The 20,387-nt window shown below is 38.6% G+C and overlaps 1 protein-coding gene across 1 annotated transcript; it reads right to left on the reverse strand.

The window, feature by feature from the left end:
* Positions 1-78: 78 nt before the first annotated feature.
* LOC108443468 (polymeric immunoglobulin receptor-like) lies at positions 79-12,340 on the reverse strand. The gene is made up of 10 exons (XM_037540911.1): positions 12,292-12,340; positions 7,293-7,634; positions 6,065-6,364; positions 5,325-5,618; positions 4,378-4,683; positions 3,018-3,323; positions 2,714-2,734; positions 2,221-2,325; positions 2,046-2,086; positions 79-1,266 (listed from the first exon to the last, which is right to left on the reverse strand). The coding sequence occupies exons 1-10, from the start codon at positions 12,338-12,340 to the stop codon at positions 1,084-1,086; spliced, it is 1,947 nt and encodes a 648-aa protein (XP_037396808.1). The 3' UTR covers positions 79-1,083.
* Between the last annotated feature and the right edge of the window lie 8,047 nt (positions 12,341-20,387).

The following is a 20,387-nucleotide window of genomic DNA, read 5'->3' on the forward strand; positions in this document are numbered from 1 at the left end:
TTGATTTGATCAAATTTCACAGTTTATTCTATGACATATAATTAAAAGTACAAACAGGTACAAGTACAAGCAAGAAATATGTGGCATGCAGATCACATTTGAAAGATAATGTGAACAGCCAAACAAACAAAAACAAAAATCAGATTTGGTGAGAAAATCAGATCTAGGCCAATTTTACCTGCTGTGTAAATGTAGCCTTAGAAAAAAACACGTTTGCTTCAAATAACATAATACGCTTGACTGACTTTATGTTACCTTAATTCTGGGGTCTGAACAAGTTGACAAAATTAAATAGCTCTAGAGGGCTAGAGACTGAAAAAGACTTGCAGATTCCCGCAAGACGGGCCACAGTAACTTGTGGGGCGGGCGGGAAACCTGCCCACTGCAGGCGGGAGCGGGTGAAAGCAGACATTAAGAGAAATCACACAAATAAATGAATAGCCTAAATAACGTACAACAATCAGTAAATCATATATGTAAACAGTATGAAATGATCACAGTAAAGCAATTCAAATGAATGCAGTCATTCATTTGAATTTCTACAAATACTCATAGGCCTGCTTCACACATACTGTATCTGAATGGCATGAGCAACATGGAAAGTCTTGATTTTCGTTTTGGTGGAGTACTTAAAGAACAGACCCTGCCCCATTTTATCCATGTCCCCCATGTAGGTCTCACAGCAAAACAGATGTTTTTGAGTGGGACAAATATTTGTGACTTTGGGCAGGAGCGGGACTCCTGCACAGACCTCCAACCTGAACACAACCAGATCTCTTTAGTTTTTGTTTCATGAATATTTCACTGAATAGCAATTTGATATGAATGTGCAGAAAGGACCTCATTTTCAAAAATTACTTTTCAAAAAGTTTGTTTTCTTTTTTAAACTGAATAAAGGGCACTATAATAAGATTCAATAATAAAACCGTTTAAAATACATTTGGATATATGCAAAAACTAACTATTCACCACAAAGACAGAATTTAATTCTGAAAAATGACATTTGGAACACTCTAGAATTCGCCTGACGTTGTGTGGATAACATTGGACACCCCAGGTCTTTGATTTTTTGGTGTTACAGTCTCAATTTGTTGTAGATTGACACTTGATGGTGTAGGGATTTAGGTATGATTGGTTTGTGTTGAACGTCATGTTCTGGTAGACTGAATCTGATTGGTCAGTTCCTGAGTCCAGGCACTGATTGATTGGAGGCATGCTGATCTCCTTCCAGTTTCTTGAAGGATAATTTATAGAATCACCATCATCCTGCAAACAGAGTGACACACACAGGAGAAATTAACTCAAACCTTAGTCTTCGTATCATGTTCATTTATTCATTCTCTGGCACTAAAGATCTACTGCTGTAGAGATTTTAGGTTAAACACACCTGGATCTAATATTCAGATGCTCCTGAAGTCCTTGATTATCTGGATCAGGAGTGTTAGATTAAAGTTGTACTTTCCAGAGCAGTACATCACCAAGAATAGGGTTGGACAGCTCTGTATTAAACCTACAAAAAATTAATGCTAAAAATACTTAAAATAAAGTTTAACTGCTTGCATAATTAATTTTATGAATATATATTTTTCTTCCCACTGTCCCCTTTGAGGGCTGCAGTGTACAGTTCTCAATATTGTATTACTTTAATATGAAGGAGAATTAAACATTTTATTAAACACAATTTTGGATATTTTATATGCATATTTTATGTTATGCCCAATAAGAGTCCTTGGGCAAGACTCCTAACACCACTTTGGCCTACCTATGTAAAATGATCAAATTGTAAGTCGCTCTGGATAACAGCGTCAGCCAAATGCCATAAATGTAAATGTAAATGTTGGTTGTGGTTTGTAAAATATGGATAAGAGCACCTTCCAAATGCCACAGCTTTAAATCAAATGATTTTTGTCCAGCTGGAATATATCAAACATTTACTCTGTAGCCTAACAGAGCAGTGCTGAATGCTACTGACTTACACTTGTACATTTTAAAACCATTCATATTTGGTTATATTGAGAAGTTGATATAAGAGTCTTTTCACTCACTGTGTTCTGTGTTCTCCTCTCAGTATTTATGTACACAGACTCTGTAGAAAAACTGGATGTTAATCAAAGGACTGTATTTCACAAGACTTCACTGGCGAAACCTTTCATAACCGGGATCTAATTTATACTCCTATTACATAATTGTGAACTGTGTTCATGGGTGCGTATGCAGTACCTTGTGTCTTATTGTTTCTCCGTTTGTAGAAGATCAGTGCTGATCCGCCGATCACTACAATAAACAGCAGAGTGACGCAGACACACAAAATGATGACAAAGGAACCTGTAGACGAGGCAAAGAAAAGAATAGTAATCATATTCAAGACATATTCAGAGCACTTTCAGAGGGAATACAGTCCAGCCAAAAACATGCCGTCAATGTTAATGGAAATACGGCAGAGAACAATCAATCATGGTTACCATGTTATTTAACTTTAGTTACTGTATTAGTTCATTGGTCTGCCCATTCTGTAAATGCAATTTATTTACAATTCCTTCCCATAATCCTTTATTACTAACAAAGCAAAATGAATTACTCATTAAAATGATAATTACTATATTTATTCACAAGTTGTTGGCATATAATATGTATGCAGTCTCACACATTACATATGAATTAAAGTACATACAAAAGTCTATATTGCTATATTGTAACATCTGACCAGACTGACCTGTGATTTCTCTCTTCTCTGCTGTTGATTTCACATAGAAAAACAGAAAAAGAGGTAAGTGTAATGGTGTACGTTTACATTTCCATAACTAGAGTTAAAACATTCTTTGGAGAATTATCAAGGTACGTTATGCTAGACAATTAAAATGCTCTTTTTGTCATTAGTAAAAAACAATTCTTACAAAAAAAAATTCATATATGCACTGTAACACTGAGTTGTTGAGTGTTGAAAATGGTCAACATCAAGTACAAACATGTGTTTTTATGTTCTGAGGGTCTTTACAGTTAAAAATAAGAGAATGCACCTTCAATGCTGAGTCTGATGTTGATGGACTGCTGGTTGTTGATTGAACATCTGTATGTTCCCTGGTCTTGTTCAGTCAGGTTGGAGATCAGTAGAGAGAGATTTGCTGGAAGGTTCTTATTAAACATCTGGACTCTACCTGTGTAGTTTGCCATCTCATTGGATACCTCAATCCCTCCTGAGTCTACACGCCCCCATTTCACACTTACAGGTTTGGTGTGTTGGTCTGTGCAGGAGCAGGGCAGGAGAACAGACTGTCCTGGAGATCTGATCAACAGTTTCTCCTGAGTCTCTGACAGTGTGCAGCCTGTAAGAATTTAAAGAAGTGTTTCTGTTCTTTACTACTGCATTATCTGTTTGAGTCTGTTTTTGGGCCTGCATATTTAAAACAGAACTGAGCAGTGACAGCTGTGGGCACCTCACTGAAGGGCTCACACGCTGCTTTCTGCTCAGTCTTGGTTCATGCTGACATGTGCACATCACTCAGTAACCAGTAAACCAGGAAATATTCAGAAAGTAATCTTTATGTTTTAGAATCTCTCCAGTCAGAGTGTGTTTTTATAAGATCTATAGTTAGTATTGCTGCTGTGCGCTGAAGTGGTATGTGGCATAGCATGTGGTCCTGCAACATGATGGTCAAGGGTACAATCTTTGTCAAGACTTACAAAATTCTTTGTTTTTTTTTCGTTCTCTTTTGAGTCATTTGTTGTTTCTAGATCTTATGTTGTTCCCTAGTACTTATGTCCTAATTTTCCTTTTATTCTTGTTTCTCTTGTTAAATCTCTACTGCTCTGCACTTGAGACTGGCCTCTAGTGTCTGACTAGTGGTTTGCCCTTAGTGTTAGTTTATGAGCTATAAGGTTGAGTTCCATCCTCACACCTGTTTCATTACATCTATTATACATGTTTATATTTTTATTATGTTCTTATTTTTGTTACTGTATGTTATATTTGTAAGTTTTGGTTTTATTTTTGAACTGTAAAGTATGTCTGAAAGTGTTCTATAAAAAAAGCTTTTTATAAAATAATGATTTTTGTTATTTTGCAATGTTTAACAATAGAGGTTGCTGTGAAACCACTGATCTGTCATCTTGTTACCATGTGAACATCTGAGACTACAGTAACTAGTTCACAAATTCATGAAATGTTCAAAAATCAAAGAGAGAGTAAATAAAATAATTGCATCTGAGATCATGTTTGATGTGCGTGACATCAGTTATACACAAGTTCAAATAAATGTTCTGGTATCCAAAACATCTTCATAGCTTCACTGGAGTGCTGATGAATTTGTGAGTTTCAATAATACCAGAGTATGATCTGGTAAAGATACACAAGAACTTTGAAGGTCTGGATCAGTTTACCGTTAATGTTAAGTGTGATGTTGATGGATTGTTTGTTGTTGATTGAACATCTGTATGTTCCCTGGTCTTGTTCAGTCAGGTTGGAGATCAGTAGAGAGAGATTTGCTGGAAGGTTCTTATTAAACATCTGGACTCTGCTGGTGTAGAGCTCCATCTCATTGGATACCTCAGTCCCTCCTGAGTCTACACGCTCCCATTTCACACTTACAGGTTTGGTGTATTGGTCAGTGCAGGAGCAGGGCAGGAGAACAGAATCTCCTGGAGATCTAATAATCAGTTTCTCCTCAGTCTCTGAGAGTGTACAGCCTGCAGGAACATAAAGCATGCTGTAATTATGATTATTTACATAACTTCTGTTTTACTTTGTGCATTATGTCTTAAAGATGCACTCTGACCAAAATGACAAATGTAAACATTGATTAATTGAACCATTGATCATCCTTCGTGAACATGCCTTTTCACTTCATACATTAGGGCTTCATGAGCTTCTAATGTGGGCTTTTCTTTTTTTATACATGGGAAAACCACTTCTGATGGTGTATGTTAAAGGTGGGAGGATTGTTTGAAAAGTGCATGGATACTTGAGGGTGGGCTGTTTGAAATTGTGTGTGTGTGTGTGTGTGTGTGTATACATATATAATATAATTTTTTAAATCCTTGTTTTTATGAGATACTATGTTACCAATCAGAATTATTTCATAGTGGGGACAATCCCAACTGTTCTTTTACATATTTGCATGCTGGGTATTGTAGTGAAAGAATACTTAAGGTTGAAAACACAAATGCCCATTTGCACATTTTTATGTTTATTTTTGCTGCCACAAGTAATATGCTTTAATATGCTCAGTTGTGCCACCATTTGTTTTAGCTTTAGTGTTTGAATTAGACATAGTGATGTTTTCTTTACAGATGTATGAATGTGAGAGAGACAGAATTCAGCAGTTTACCTTTAACAGTGAGGCTGAAGTTCCTGTACTGATTCTGGTTTATCCAGCATGAATATGTTCCTCCGTCCTCTTCAGTCAGGTCTGAGATCAGTACAGAGAACTTTCCTGTAGAGCTCTGGTTAAATGTCTGAACTCGGCCGCTGTAGCGCTGAAGGAGATCTTCACGGTTTGGTGTTCTCCACTGAACTCCCACAGGTCTGTCCTGCTGGTCAGTGCAGGTGCAGGACAGAAGAACAGACTCCCCTGAGGATCTACTGACTGGAACAGTCTGTTTATTCTCTGACAGAGTGCAGCCTGAAACAACAACACACCCTTTTCAACTGACCATAAACACAGTGTTTATGTAAAAATAAGCAATGTAGAAAATGTACCACATCAGAGCCACATCACACTCTTCACTGAGGCTACTGTGCAGAACTGCTACTGGGCACTAATGCTGACCAGCTGAGCGTTTAACTCCACCAACAAACATCTGTCTCTCCACAGAAGAGCACGGCTTCATAAAAGTAGTAAATGTGTCCGATTTTAAACGACTTTTTCTGTTTTCAGAGATTTTATTATCTACATTGTGTTCAGTGATAAAAACACTTTCCAGCTGTTTAATCACAGCAGTCACATCTGCACCAGCATCACATTCCACAGCTCCAGCTACTGTTACTGTTCTCTTCAGTCTTACAGAGAGAAGTGTGTTGAGTTAGTGTGATCAATATTGAAACTATGTAATAGTTTGACCAACTGACCTGTGACCTCTAGCTGGACAGATTGCATGTCTTTCTCATCAGCTCTGCAGGTGTAGAGTCCAGAGTCCTCTTTAGTCAGATCTGAGATGAGGAGAGAGAAATTTCTGGAATGGTTCTGGTTGAACATCCAGACTCTGCCTCTGTAGGATTCTGTATCATTAGACACTGCAGTCTGATCTTTAGTCCATGTGACTCTGTCAGGGTTGATCTTCTGTTCTCCAGGACAGGGACATGGCAGCAGAACAGACTCTCCTGGAGATCTGGAGAACGTTCTACTCCACTGATCCAGCACAGCACAGCCTGCAGACCCACAAACACAAATAAACACATCAACACCATCTCTGAACACTTCTCTATACAATTCTCTGTCAACTTTACCATATATATATATATATATATATATATATATATATGCGCACAGCTGCCCACTTCACAGTAGCTAGACTCTTTCTCTTTCCATAGTGCAGCAAACATCCATGTCTTTGACACATTTCCATTAACAATAAAGGAGTTCCTTGCACTGCACTGATGGACTTGTGGTCATCAGTTACAGTGGCTCAGCGAGAAGTGGTACCTGCTGTGTTTGAGCAAGAAGGCATGGTGGTTCATGCACTGTGACAGGTGAGCTAGCACCAATTTTGGAGAGGGGATGGCTAATGCTGACAGTTGAAAGGCGAGAAGATACATCATTTAGTCAGGATAGGTGAAGTCTAAACCTGCATTCTTGGCCCAGACTTTGAGAGAAGCAATGCATGAAAAATAAAGAGTGCCATGCTGAGTTGTAGAGGTCGCCATCTAGTGGTGATGAAGCCGGTTGCCCAGGAGGACCCAGAGTTGTGTACCTTTCCAGTGGAGTGAATGGGAAAGGACTCTGCACCAGTTGTGCACCCCACTTCAGTCCTTAGCTTACCAAAAAAGGCATACATTCAAGACATAAAAAATATAAGACCAGCTTATACGGAGCAGACATCTGAACGGAGCTGGACTGGAGTGATTACAAAATGCTACATGTGTGCAGCTACATGTTAGTCAAATGTTCTGCATAGAGGAATATGACTCCACCAGCTCAGGTGCAAAATCTAAACTGATTATCTAAGATCCACTCAAGGTGCAATATTATGTTGCTTTTATAAATAAAAGGTTCCAAAATACATGATTAATTGAAATGTTTCTTCTCAATCCCAACTACCATCAAAAGGAACCCTGGTTAAGCCTCTATAAGGTTTACCTCTGACGTAGAGAGTGACGGCTCTGTTATAGTTCCCGTTGTTCCCACACAGATACGCTCCTTCATCTTCCTCAGTGAGGTGGGAGATGATTAGAGCTACAGTTCCTGGTTTATTCTGATTCAGTATCTGAACTCTGCCTCTGTAGCGCCGATTCTGACTGCCGTCCTCTGGAAACACTGAGTGATCAGCTCTGTAGTCGCCTGGTGTGAACTTTCTCTTAAATCCCCACTGAACTGTCTGAGGATCTTCCTTTGTTTGTTGTGTGCAGGAGCACAGCAGCTCCACAGAATCTCCAGCAGATCTGGTGATGGTGTCTCCCAAACCTCGCTCTACAGTGCAGCCTGCAGAAACACCACATCAACAAGAACTTACATTACACTCAGAACATATGAACACTCATGATCTCTGAACACACTGCAGGGTTTTAGCTCTGATTTCACTCTCTTGACAACTTTGCATGGACTGGTGTGAAAATAGCTCCTCAGAGATTCAGCTGAAACTGATGGTTAGAACAGACTGATCTCTTAGTCCAGTGCTGTTCACAGAGACACAAGACAGGAAGGTGTTTTAAGTAGTAATAAGTTAAGATCTGACATGTGTTCTCTAATCTTGAGTTAGGAAATCCTAAAATACTCTAATTCGATTAACTGTTACAAAGGTTACCAAGCTACTTAACAATTTGCTCACAGCTGAAGTGAAAACATGTAATCAAAATAACATCAACAATGTGAACAGTGTGACCTACTGTTAATGATGTAAAAAGCTCAGTCATGGACAAAGCACACAAACCATGAACTCGAGTTAAAGTAGAGATACCGAAGGTAAAATATTACTCCAGTAAAAGTAGATGTTCTCTCTTTAATAAACCTCAACTTGAGTGAAATACAAAAGTATTTGCATCCAAATGTACTTAAGTATCAAAGGGAAAGGACTAATCAACTTAATTCAGCTTAGTTCCAAGTTTAAGTTTAATAAAACCTGGCTTTAAACTCAGGATCACAGATGAGCTGCTTTACTATGTTGATCTTTAGGCGTCTGTTCATAAACATAAACCAGCCCAAACTCATTTACTATAAAATGAAATGGTGTTTGTAGAAATTCAGAAAAAAGCCGCGTCAGTCTCGACTGCATATGTGGACATATTTCTATATTGAGCTCTATTTACACAAAGTTAGGTTAGTTCATCATTTATGTTGAACAGACTCTCCCAAAGTTTTACGCTGCTGCGCTGATGTTGAACCGCGTGCTACACTGGGTCGGTATGACCAACAGGTCAAAACCAGCTCTAAACAAAGTGACCGCTGGGCCCTGATTGGCGCTCTGGCTTAGCGCTTCTTTCGTTTTGACATGTTACGTTTTTATACACACAGAAACCAAAAACGAATGATAGATTTCTCAAAATGTAGGAGGAAAAAGTCGGATATTAGACTCTGAAATGTAGTGGAGTGAAAGGAAAAAGTCACCCAGAACGGAGAAACTTCAGTACAGATACACGGAAAAATACTTAAGTACAGTAATCAAAACAAAATTAAAGTGAGATGAAATGGAAGGTGGAAAAATTAACAATATTGTGAGTGCGCCCTCTGCTGTTTAACAGGGCAAGTTTCCATTTCCCAAACTTTAACCAGTGTGTGTGAGCTGCACTAAGGCTATTTACCACAGATTGCCACAGCACTCCCTAATGTAGAATATAACCAGAATATAACAAGTATGTCCTCAAGAAACAGCCTGCTGCCCATTCGCTGAAAACATGCCATAATTAACACAACACTGCTCTCTGATCTATTTTCAAACGCACAATTGTAACCAGAGACAACCAAAATAAAACAACTTTGAACTAACAGGAAATCAATGTAACAGCTAAGCTGAGTACTTTAGATATTACAATCAACCAAAAACTCATGCAAAAAGCACCTGGTTCACTCTCTAACATCTACACTTCTATTTACTTTCTTAAGTAGATCAGGGCTGCCCAGGCTATTAGGACGTTTAATTTGGCCCAACAGAAATAGAGAACAAACTTTTTTATATACAAAATTATGATCTCCAGGTATTTGGAAAAGACAAACAATAATAAACAAATGTATTTGAGTAGCAGTATGTAGACCTATATCATATATTCATTTTGTTTTTCCAACTTCATACTCTGACTTTAATATATTAACACACGGCCTCTTCAGTGATGCTTCATATAATAACCCTGTACAGCTTATAACTTATATACGGAATAACAGCAGACCTTAAAATCAGATTCATTGGTTTGTGGAACTGTGTATTACCTCAATATATTTCAAATTTCTACACAAAGTCAGTTAACATATTTTGTACTTGTCTATAGAACATATCATGTGTGAGGACACTATTGTACTATGCATATACACAGTTGTAAAAGCAATAAACAATAACTGTAATCTATACTTTTTGAAAGCTATGTGGGTGCTTTTTCGTGGGCTATGCTTTTGATTGCAGAGTAAATTATTTGAATGTAGAAGTATTCTGCATTTTTAACAGATTAACAAGGAGAAACAAAACTAAAATAGTGATTTTTCAATACCCCTTTAACTTATATTAATGTAATATTTTGTGTACTTATTACTCTTGTTCTTATTGTTGTAAAAGTTAATAAAATGATACCGTCGTTAAAAATGCATCAACTGTAAGATAGTAATTGTAAAAAAAACACATTTTAAAAACATTAAGGGTTAATTTCTATAAAAAGGTATTTAAAAGCACTGAATTAGATTTTTTACAGTTTTGCAGCAGTGCTGTATTACAAAATAAGTGCATAAGAATCTTCCCTCATACTACCACCATGTTGAAGGCATGGTCTGAAAACAGTAAATTTTCACTGATTCCAGCTTTTCTAATGCAGCAAACATTTAAAGGGGAATTCCACATTTTTCTAATGTCATTGCAATGTAAACAAAGTCAATTAGTGGTTTCATAACATTTGTTCTGAACCGTTTTCTGACTGTAGTATGTACTAATGTTTGTAATGTTTAAAGGTTTATAAAATAATATACAATATATATTAAAATAAATAATACCATCATGCATCCTACATAGAACAGAAAATACATAATTGAAAAAAAAAACTTACTAGAATTTTTGCTTTAAATAATGTCACATTTTAAAATTCCCTTAAAAAAAATCTAAAAGATTTATTTAATCTAGGTAAAATTTAAAAATTAGGTAAAATTTTAAAATGCATATTATGCATCCTACATCTTGAGACATCTTGGGATGTTATTATAGCCAAGTCATCTTAAGATCCATGTCTATAGACATGTCTTAAAGACAAGTCTTCATTTCTTAAGACATGCCTCAAGATGTCTTAAGCCGTCTTCACAATTTATCTTAAGACATGTCTTAAGACATCCCAAGACATGGTAATGGCTGGGTATGTACCACACATATGTTTGAAATCCCACAACATAGCTGCATGGCGATCATATTTTGACGTGGAGTGAATTCATGTCTCACTCAAATTCAGTGTTTTGCCTTAATTTCACCTTAATTTTTTAAGGATGTAGTTATTTGGTGTCGAGTCACCGTAAAAATATAGAAAACTTAACTTAAAGTGAGAGAAAACCAATCATTTTTTGCTTATATAAGATCAAGTTATATTAGAAATTTCATTCGGGTTTTTGTTCTAACTGTAGTACTGAGACATTAGTACATGCTGTCATTGCGCTTAGGCTCAACGTTGGTGCATATAATTTTTCCATTCTGGTCTTATTGGATCTTGCGCTTGATACCATTGGTCACAAGATTCTAATCCAGTGTCTTAAAGACTATGAAGGCTTCTAAGGCAGTTTTATTCCCTGTGGAGCCCCACAGGGTTCAGTTTTAGGGTCTTTGCACTCTGTGTACATGTTACCTCTAGGTAAGATACAAACTTTCATAGCTATCCTTCTGGTAATCAAGACTCTGTAGATAGGCTGACCAGCCACATGTCAGATATTTCTTAGTGAATGTCAAAAAAGTTTCTAATAGTAAATCCAGAAAAAAAAACAGAAATATTGTTTGCTGGTACTAAAACAGCACTGAAGGTCAGCTCTTCATCTTCATGTACCAAACCTATGTATGAAAGTATGAAATCTGGGTGTGATCTTGGGCTCTGAGCTCTGTTTTATCCGCCTGTAAATGCGGTCACTAAAGTAACTTTTTATCATTTGTAAAATATCACTAAAGGTCAGCCTTTTATGTCTCAGAGCGATGCAGAGGAACATGCTCATGCATTCAGTATTTGCAGTAATGTACTTTTTACTAGGTGCCTTAAGAAAACAATACATCCCTTACAAGTTGGACAAAATGCGGCTGCATGAATCCTAAAATTAAACAGAGAGATCACATCACTCCTGTTATGAAAAAAACCTGCATTGGTTGCCTTTATCGCTCCAGATAGATTTTAAGGTTCTGCTACAAGTTCTTAAGGCTCTAAATAACACAGCACCTGCTTTTATAACAGAAAATCTATCTGTTTATGTTCTAGCACATATTAGATCTGCAGGCACTGATCTTCTGCAAACACCTTCTGTAAAATACAGAAAATTTGGAGACTCACTCTGTTGCTTCTAAACTGTGAAACGCAATTTCCCTTTTACAGACAGTCAAGCTCAGTTCATATGTTTAAGGTACATTTTAAGGTATCTCTCTTTAATTTAGCATTTCGATAAAACATCTTGTGGTATTTATCTTTTTAATTTGATGTGTCATTGTTTTACACCTAATTTCTAAAGCACTTTCAGCTGATTATTATTATCATTATTGTTGTTGTTGTTGTTGTTGTTATTGTTGTTGTTGTTCTGGTAAACCAGCTTTGAACAGTTTCAGGCAAGAACACAGTCAATCCTTAGAAAAGGAGGTCAGACAGAGAGGAGAGCGAGCCGATAAAGACATGATGATAACAGTATATCTAGAACCTGAACTCTTCTACAGTTCACTACAGTGAAGCAGAGATACACATGAAGAACTCACACAGACGTGTGGACTCACCTGAAGATTCCTGCAGCACAGAGTAGAGCAGAAACACCCAGAGCCACATCTTTACTGAGAGAACACCGCTGTTCATCTCTCTTTTTCTCTCCCCCTAAGCCCCCCCCCATCTGTTTCAGCAATGTCTCTTCTGAGTGAGTTAAAAGAGACACAGGTATTTTTAGTCTCCAGCTCACTGACCACATCCTGGAAATAACTATTACTTCTCTTTCTGCTGAGAGGCTCCAAATAATTTTGCTCATCAAAATGCTTCACTGGACACACCCATACTGATCAATGAACAGATATTATTTTTTTGTGTTTACTGCCCATATGCTGTAACATTTAATGGTCAATGACTGTTTTTAAGGGTTGAATGCTTGTAAAGAAACCAAACATAAATAAACCGAATATTGGATAGCAGATTATATGCTGTCACGAGCTGTCATGACAGATTATATCTATTAATAAAGTAGTCATGGTACACCACACTTCATTCTGGATATCGCCCTGTTTTAGACAGCTCCCCCTGGTGGTGACCCCATAGGGTCATAACACACTCAAAACAAATTCCACACATTAAAAGTTTGATTCACTCAGAAATAGAAGAGTGAGTATACAGAGTGGTCTGCCTTGTTGTTTGGGGATTCCCGAGACCCTAGTGTTGTGGGGGTGACATAAAATGAGTCCAAAATTAACCAATTTTCTCTGAGACTGTTTTTCTAACTCAGTACTCTGAAAGTAAGCAGAGTTTTCACCCCAACAAAGTCCACAAAAATCTTGTCATTAGTAAAACTCGTTTACAGATTAGGAAATGTGTTATATGTAGGTCAATTTGACCACGAAGAGTTCAAATGCTTAAATCAGAGAAAACAACAAATTTGAATCAACTACTGGTTCATCCAAAAACTTGTCAAACAGGTAAACTAACCATGTTCAGATTTTCAGTCTTTAAAATATACACATATATCTGGCATAATTGACTTCCGGTTTCTAGTTGGTTTCAAGGCTTGACGGAGACATGCTGCTGCTGTTGTAGTGTCATGAGGCTCAGCCTGACTCTGGCTCGCTCCAAAGCTGGCTCTAATCTAGGAAGATGCTCTCTCCTCTCTTTTGGAGGCTTCACAATGGCCTGACCCAGCTGTTTCAGGAAAATCCTCCTTCATTTTGTGAAGGTCAGACCCAAGTGTGGCAAAATATACAAGTAGAAAAGTCACACAAATCAGACAAAGCGGACAAGATACAAACGTGGGGCAAAAAGGCAAAGTGGAACAGAGAAGATGCGTCCAAAGCAGCGAAAAGACCTTAGCAGCGGGGGAAAGTCTCACACTGCAACCGCACACAGGAGGCCAGCACAGGAAGGCTGTAGATGTTCACCACAAAGGGTGATGTCACATTGTTGCATGTGACATCACATTGTTGCATGTGGCATGTAGGAGAGGCTATTGTGAAAATCTGACTTATTTGTGTTGCTCTTAAAGTCATCACAATGTCCAGTTCACGCAGCTGTTTGCTACTGCTGAATAGAACTTAGCACATACTTTGCACAGTTGTTTTGTCTGCATTTACATTACAGCAAAGTGAGGAACAATAAAAAGTTGGGCCTTTTCAACTTTATGCAAACAAGAAGTGAGTTTTGGTGACAGTCATTTTGATGGTAAAAAGTGTGCTGCAGTGCATTATGTCAACGTTTAAAACTTCAGAATTGAAGAGAAATTAGTGGGTTTTTACATTTGTTCACATTAAAAAAATATATACACGTGATGCCTTTTCTCACCTGTTTTATCAGACCATAGATCTAGACTAGACCTCTGCCCACAGCTGAACTCACGCACATTCTATCAACACACCCATAAGACCAGCAGTCAGTGGGGTGAGAGTTTCACTTCTATCTTTATTTAACCTTGTCATCAAGCCTCTACTGTCTTCAGGTTCATACTGTGTTTATCAACTGTCAAATAATAGCATGTCCACATATAAACTAATAAATACAGTGAGACAATATAAAGCTATTTCTTTTAGTTTCAGATAAGAACGCAGTCATTCTGTGGTATTAAAAAGCAGAAGAGAGGCTAAAGGCTCTTTGGTCCAGCAGTGATGATTCCTGCAGTGGAGCAGAAACACACAGAGCCACATCTTTACTGAGAGAACGCCACTGTTCATCTCTCTTTTTCTCTCCACCTAAGCCCCCCCCATCTGTATAAGAGACACAGGTATTTTTAGTCTCCAGCTCACTGACCACATCCTGGAAAAACTACTACTTCTCTTCCTGCTGAGAGGCTCCAAATAATTTTGCTCATCAAAATGCTTCACTGGACACACCCATACTGATCAATGATCAGATATTATTTTTTTGTGTTTACTGCCCATATGCTGTAACATTTAATGGTCAATGACTGTTTTTAAGGGTTGAATGCTTGTAAAGAAACCAAACACAAATAAACCGAATATTGGATAGCAGATTATATGCTGTCATGAGCTGTCATGACAGATAATATCTATTAATAAAGTAGTCATGGTACACCACACTTCATTCTGGATATCGCCCTGTTTTAGACAGCTCCCCCTGGTGGTGACCCCATAGGGTCATAACACACTCAAAACAAATTCCACACATTAAAAGTTTGATTCACTCAGAAATAGAAGAGTGAGTATACAGAGTGGTCTGCCTTGTTGTTTGGGGATTCCCGAGACCCTAGTGTTGTGGGGGTGACATAAAATGAGTCCAAAATTAACCAATTTTCTCTGAGACTGTTTTTCTAACTCAGTACTCTGAAAGTAAGCAGAGTTTTCACCCCAACAAAGTCCACAAAAATCTTGTCATTAGTAAAACTCGTTTACAGATTAGGAAATGTGTTATATGTAGGTCAATTTCACCCCGAAGAGTTCAAATGCTTAAATCGGAGAAAACAACAAATTTGAATCAACTACTGGTTCATCCAAAAACTTGTCAAACAGGTAAACTAACCATGTTCAGATTTTCAGTCTTTAAAATATACACATATACCTGGCATAATTGACTTCCGGTTTCTAGTTGGTTTCAAGGCTTGACGGAGACATGCTGCTGCTGTTGTAGTGTCATGAGGCTCAGCCTGACTCTGGCTCACTCCAAAGCTGGCTCTCATCTAGGAAGATGCTCTCTCCTCTCTTTTGGAGGCTTCACAATGGCCTGACCCAGCTGTTTCAGGAAAATCCTCCTTCAGTTTGTGAAGGTCAGATCCAAGTGTGGCAAAATATACAAGTAGAAAAGTCACACAAATCAGACAAAGCAGACTAGATACAAACGTGGGGCAAAAAGGCAAAGTGGAACAGAGAAGATGCGTCCAAAGCAGCGAAAAGACCTTAGCAGTGGGGGAAAGTCTCACACTGCAACCGCACACAGGAGGCCAGCACAGGAAGGCTGTAGATGTTCACCACAAAGGGTGATGTCACATTGTTCAGGTCCCCAGTGCAGCCTCATAGCCACAATGCAGCGTGACTCAAGCGGTTGGTCCAGGCTACATAATTACTGAGATGTAGTGTCACACAACACACACCGGTAGATACACGTGACAGTGACTTTGTCCAAATTAACTACCTCACCTGAGGTTTTTTGTCTTCGCTGTTGCTCACAGCTGCATTTTATGCACATTTTATGCACACTTTTGGGGCAGTGGTGTTAACTGCTGTGTGTGTGTGTGTGTGTGTGTGTGTGTGTGTGTGTGTGTGTGTGTGTGTGTGTGTGTGTGTGAAACTAAATACACATGGAAATCTACTGATTTAATCATGCAGTCTAGCTGGGGTCTCTGAGACCCCAAACAAAAGTTTCTCTTGGGGGTGTTTGGAACCCAATATCAGTATAAAAATGTGTTTATTTGCAGTTTCTATAAAATTAGGAAAAGTCATGAAGTATCACGCTGATTATTAAAGGCTAGGTATGTTTTGTGAGCTGTTAAAGAGGCTGTGGGGTCTCAGGCACCCCAAACAGACCAAGCGGTTAAGTGTCTGTAATAAGTCTGTAGTTATATATTAATAATGCAATAATGCTACTAGAACTGCTGGGGAGGTATTCGCTGTTACAGATGGATTATGATTCTTAGTGACTCTCAATATAAAGTGAGACTCATTTTAAAGTCCAACAACCCTGTTGGTTGATTTACTGAAAGTTGAAGTATCTCCACCGAGCCAGTTTAATGCCGTTATCATCCCTGTTCTCTCGTTCTTCACCCACTGCAGTGCACAGTCAGAATGTTCACTCCTCACTCACACCGGAAGACCGAGCTGTTGCATGCGTACAGGGGCAAACATCACTTTATCATCTCACCATCGCTCCAGGGCTGAAGTGAATGCCCGCTGCTAGTACATTTGTGGGTGGAGCTTCAGTAGGTCCATTTTGGCTGTGCTCCTCATGCAGGCTTTCTGTTTACGTTAGAAAGACTGAATGACTGAAGCCACGTTCTTAATGTAATGTGGTGTCCACCACAGGCCGCTGTGTTGTGAGGAAACTAGGAGGGTGGGTCCTCCTTCATTACCCCCCTTGATTTCTTGTTGGGGTACTGCTGGGCATTCCCTGGCCTCTATTGAAAGGCCTGTTATGAAATAAAAGAGCATTTGCTCATGCGTGCAATGTTGTGCATGTCTTCTTTTGCACCACCACTACAATAATTTTTTACTGTTTATGTAACATTTATTACTATTACAATGACCTACTTCATACTTAACAAATCATGTATTAACCCAAAATTCAATTGCTGCTTATTCATAAAGTAACAGGTAGGTATAAATGCATGAACTAGCAGGTGCCGTCCATCTAACAGGAGCACTCCACAACAATCTGTCGGTCACTTGAAAGGCCTATGGCTAGCTTTTTAGACTTTTCAGTCCTATATATATATATATATATATATATATATATATACTGTATATATATATGTGTGTGTGTGTGTGTGTGTGTGTGTACATACAGATTTTGTAGAGTGTCTGTGGGATTTTTGTATCAATTAATCCAGAAGAGCCTTGGTGAGGTCAGACACTGATGTTGGACGAGAGGGCCTGGCTCACAATCTCTGTTCTAGTTCATCCCAAAGGTGTTGGATGGGGTTGAGGTGAGGGCTCTGTGAGGGCCAGTCAAGCTCTTCCACACCAGACTCACCCAGCCAGGCCTTTGTGTACTGGGGCTCAGTCATGCCGGAACAGAAAAGGTTCTTCCCTAAACTGTTCACATAAAGTTGGAGGCATACAATAATCCAAAATGTCTTGGTTTTGCTGAAGCATTAAGATTTCCCTTCACTGGAACTAAGGGTTCTAGACCAACCCTGAAAAACAAACCCATATCATCATCCCTCCTCCACCAAACATTAAAGCTGGCACAGTGCAGTCAGACAGGTAACGTTCTCCTGGCATTCATCAAACCCAGACTCGTCCATCAGATTGACAGAGATGAGTGATTCATCACTCCATTGAATTTGGTTCCACTGTTCCAGACTCTAGTGGCAGCTTGCTTTATTTTGACTGTAAAGCAAGACTACCAATCACAGGCCACTATTTTAGTGTGGCATGTAGGAGAGGCTATTGTGAAAATCTGACTTATTTGTGTTGCTCTGAAAGTCATCACAATGTCCAGTTCACGCAGCTGTTTGCTACTGCTGAATAGAACTTAGCACATACTTTGCACAGTTGTTTTGTCTGCATTTACATTACAGCAAAGTGAGGAACAATAAAAAGTTGGGCCTTTTCAACTTTATACAAACAAGAAGTGAGTTTTGGTGACAGTCATTTTGATGGTAAAAAGTGTGCTGCAGTGCATTATGTCAACGTTTAAAACTTCAGAATTGATGGAAGAGAAATTAGTGGGTTTTTACATTTGTTCACATTAAAAAAAATATATACACGTGATGCCTTTTCTCACCTGTTTTATCAGACCATAGATCTAGACTAGACCTCTGCCCACAGCTGAACTCACGCACATTCTATCAACACACCCATAAGACCAGCAGTCAGTGGGGTGAGAGTTTCACTTCTATCTTTATTGAACCTTGTCATCAAGCCTCTACTGTCTTCAGGTTCATACTGTGTTTATCAACTGTCAAATAATAGCATGTCCACATATAAACTAATAAATACAGTGAGACAATATAAAGCTATTTCTTTTAGTTTCAGATAAGAACGCAGTCATTCTGTGGTATTAAAAAGCAGAAGAGAGGCTAAAGGCTCTTTGGTCCAGCAGTGATGATTCCTGCAGTGGAGCAGAAACACACAGAGCCACATCTTTACTGAGTAAACAGAACTGTTTCTCTCTCTCTCTCTCTCCCTCTCTCTCTCTCTCTCTGTCTCTCTCTCTCTCTCTCTCTCTCTCTCTCTCTCTCTCTCTCTCTCTCTCTCTCTCTCTCTCTGTGTCTCTCTCTCTTCTCTCTGGCCTTTTTTCTCTGAATATGTGTTTCGCAATACCATGTTCACCACATCCTGAGAAAACCTCTGCTTCTCTTCCTGCTGAAAGTCTTTCTGAATGTCCATTGCTGATGTCTGATTTAAAGAACAACCAGTTTTTGCACAGAAAAGTTCATATTTCTTAGTATCTCTCTCAAACCTTGCACAAAGTTGCAATGTTTTGCTTTGCTTGTTATATTTTTTGCAGTATTACTCAAAGATGAAGTGGGTAAGAGAAGTGACTAAAGTGCAGAATGGCACTTTTCTAGGAACGTGATTTCTCCATTACTGATCAACACAGTATTGAATTAAATTAAAGTAATGCATGATTCAACATTCAAAATTCAGGTGTGTTACAACGTGTTATTCTGCGAAACAGTTGGCAACACTGTACTTTGAAATTCATACTTTGCTAATCATTTGTTCACAAAACACAAAGAAGTAGATATTATTTATTATAAGAAGTAAACTTATTTAAAAATAATGAAATGACTTGTTTAGTGTTGTTCAAAAGGCATGGAAGTAACGTTTCATGTGTGGTACTGTGCAAAGAGCAGAAATCAGTGGACGTAAAGTGACAGAGGGCAGCAGTCATAAAATTCCCAAATATCTGAACAAAGTTGGTCATGAGAAACACTCAATACTAAGTCCCAAAACACAGGAACGACAATCTGGTAAACTGTATACTGAACATTTGCTTGAAATGCCCATTAATTCCCATTATGCATTGAAAACTCGTTGTATACAATGAAAGTTATGAACTTGAAAGTGAATTTTTTTACCATTTCATGACAAACATTAACTCATGAACTTGATGGCAGCAACGCATTTCAAAAAAGTCGGGACGGGGAACAGAAAGCTGGAAAAATAAGTGGTGCTAATTTCTTATTCTTATACAGTTGGAGGAGCAATTTGCAATTAACTCACATGACTGGGTATAACAAGAGCATTTTAGTCTAAATGTACACAGCAGGTAAAAGTGGCCCAATTCCGATCTTTTTCGTCATATGTGACACAGATGTGTCATTTGCATGGCTGTGTGAACAGCAAAAAACGCTTGGAATCTGCCATTTTCAATTCCAATTTGAGATGCTTTCCTATATGGTACTGAAATCCGAACCGTATCCGATGTCTCAGTCTGAACAGCCAGATCGGAATTCATGCGACTTTTACGACAATCCAACTCGACATTGGTCATCATTTCTCACTGCTGAGGCTGAAAAACATTTAGGCTCATGTTTCTAAAAACATTTAGACTGATGTTAGAGGAGACTAATCGCAGCCGCTCCATGTTCGAAGAGGTTTAGAATGAAATGCCAAACGCAGCCAGAGGAGCCCGAGGCTGCAGCGTTTAAAGAATCTGAGGACACGAACCAAAGAAGTGGCCTTGACCAAATGACACATCTTTTTTACAGTGAACTCGAACACATTCTGGGTGATGAGTCCAGCTGTCTGATGTCTGTCTGACATCTTTTCATGGATGGCAGCTCACCACCTGAAGCTCAATCCTTGCAAGACTGAGCTGATACTCATCCCTGCAACTACAGGTCCTCATCATGATCTCACAGTCTCATTCAAGAACTCTCTGATTGTTCGTAGAGGCTAGAAGTCTTGGTGTGACTCTGGATGGCCAGTTATCGTTCTCGACTCACATCGCAAACCTGACTCAGTCATGTAGATTTCTCCTGTACACCTTCCGGAGGATCCGACCC

The sequence above is a fragment of the Pygocentrus nattereri genome, chromosome 9 (assembly GCF_015220715.1).
Source record: "Pygocentrus nattereri isolate fPygNat1 chromosome 9, fPygNat1.pri, whole genome shotgun sequence".
Lineage (NCBI taxonomy): Eukaryota > Metazoa > Chordata > Actinopteri > Characiformes > Serrasalmidae > Pygocentrus > Pygocentrus nattereri.

Coding starts and splice junctions, on each gene's coding strand:
- LOC108443468 (XM_037540911.1), bottom strand. CDS start 12,340: ATGTGGCTCTGGGTGTTTCTGCTCTACTCTGTGCTGCAGGAATCTTCA. Junction 6,365..7,292: donor CGTCACTCTCTACGTCAGAG/GTAAACCTTATA, acceptor GTGGGTCTGCAG/GCTGTGCTGTGCTGGATCAG. Junction 3,324..4,377: donor CATCACACTTAACATTAACG/GTAAACTGATCC, acceptor AAATTCTTACAG/GCTGCACACTGTCAGAGACT.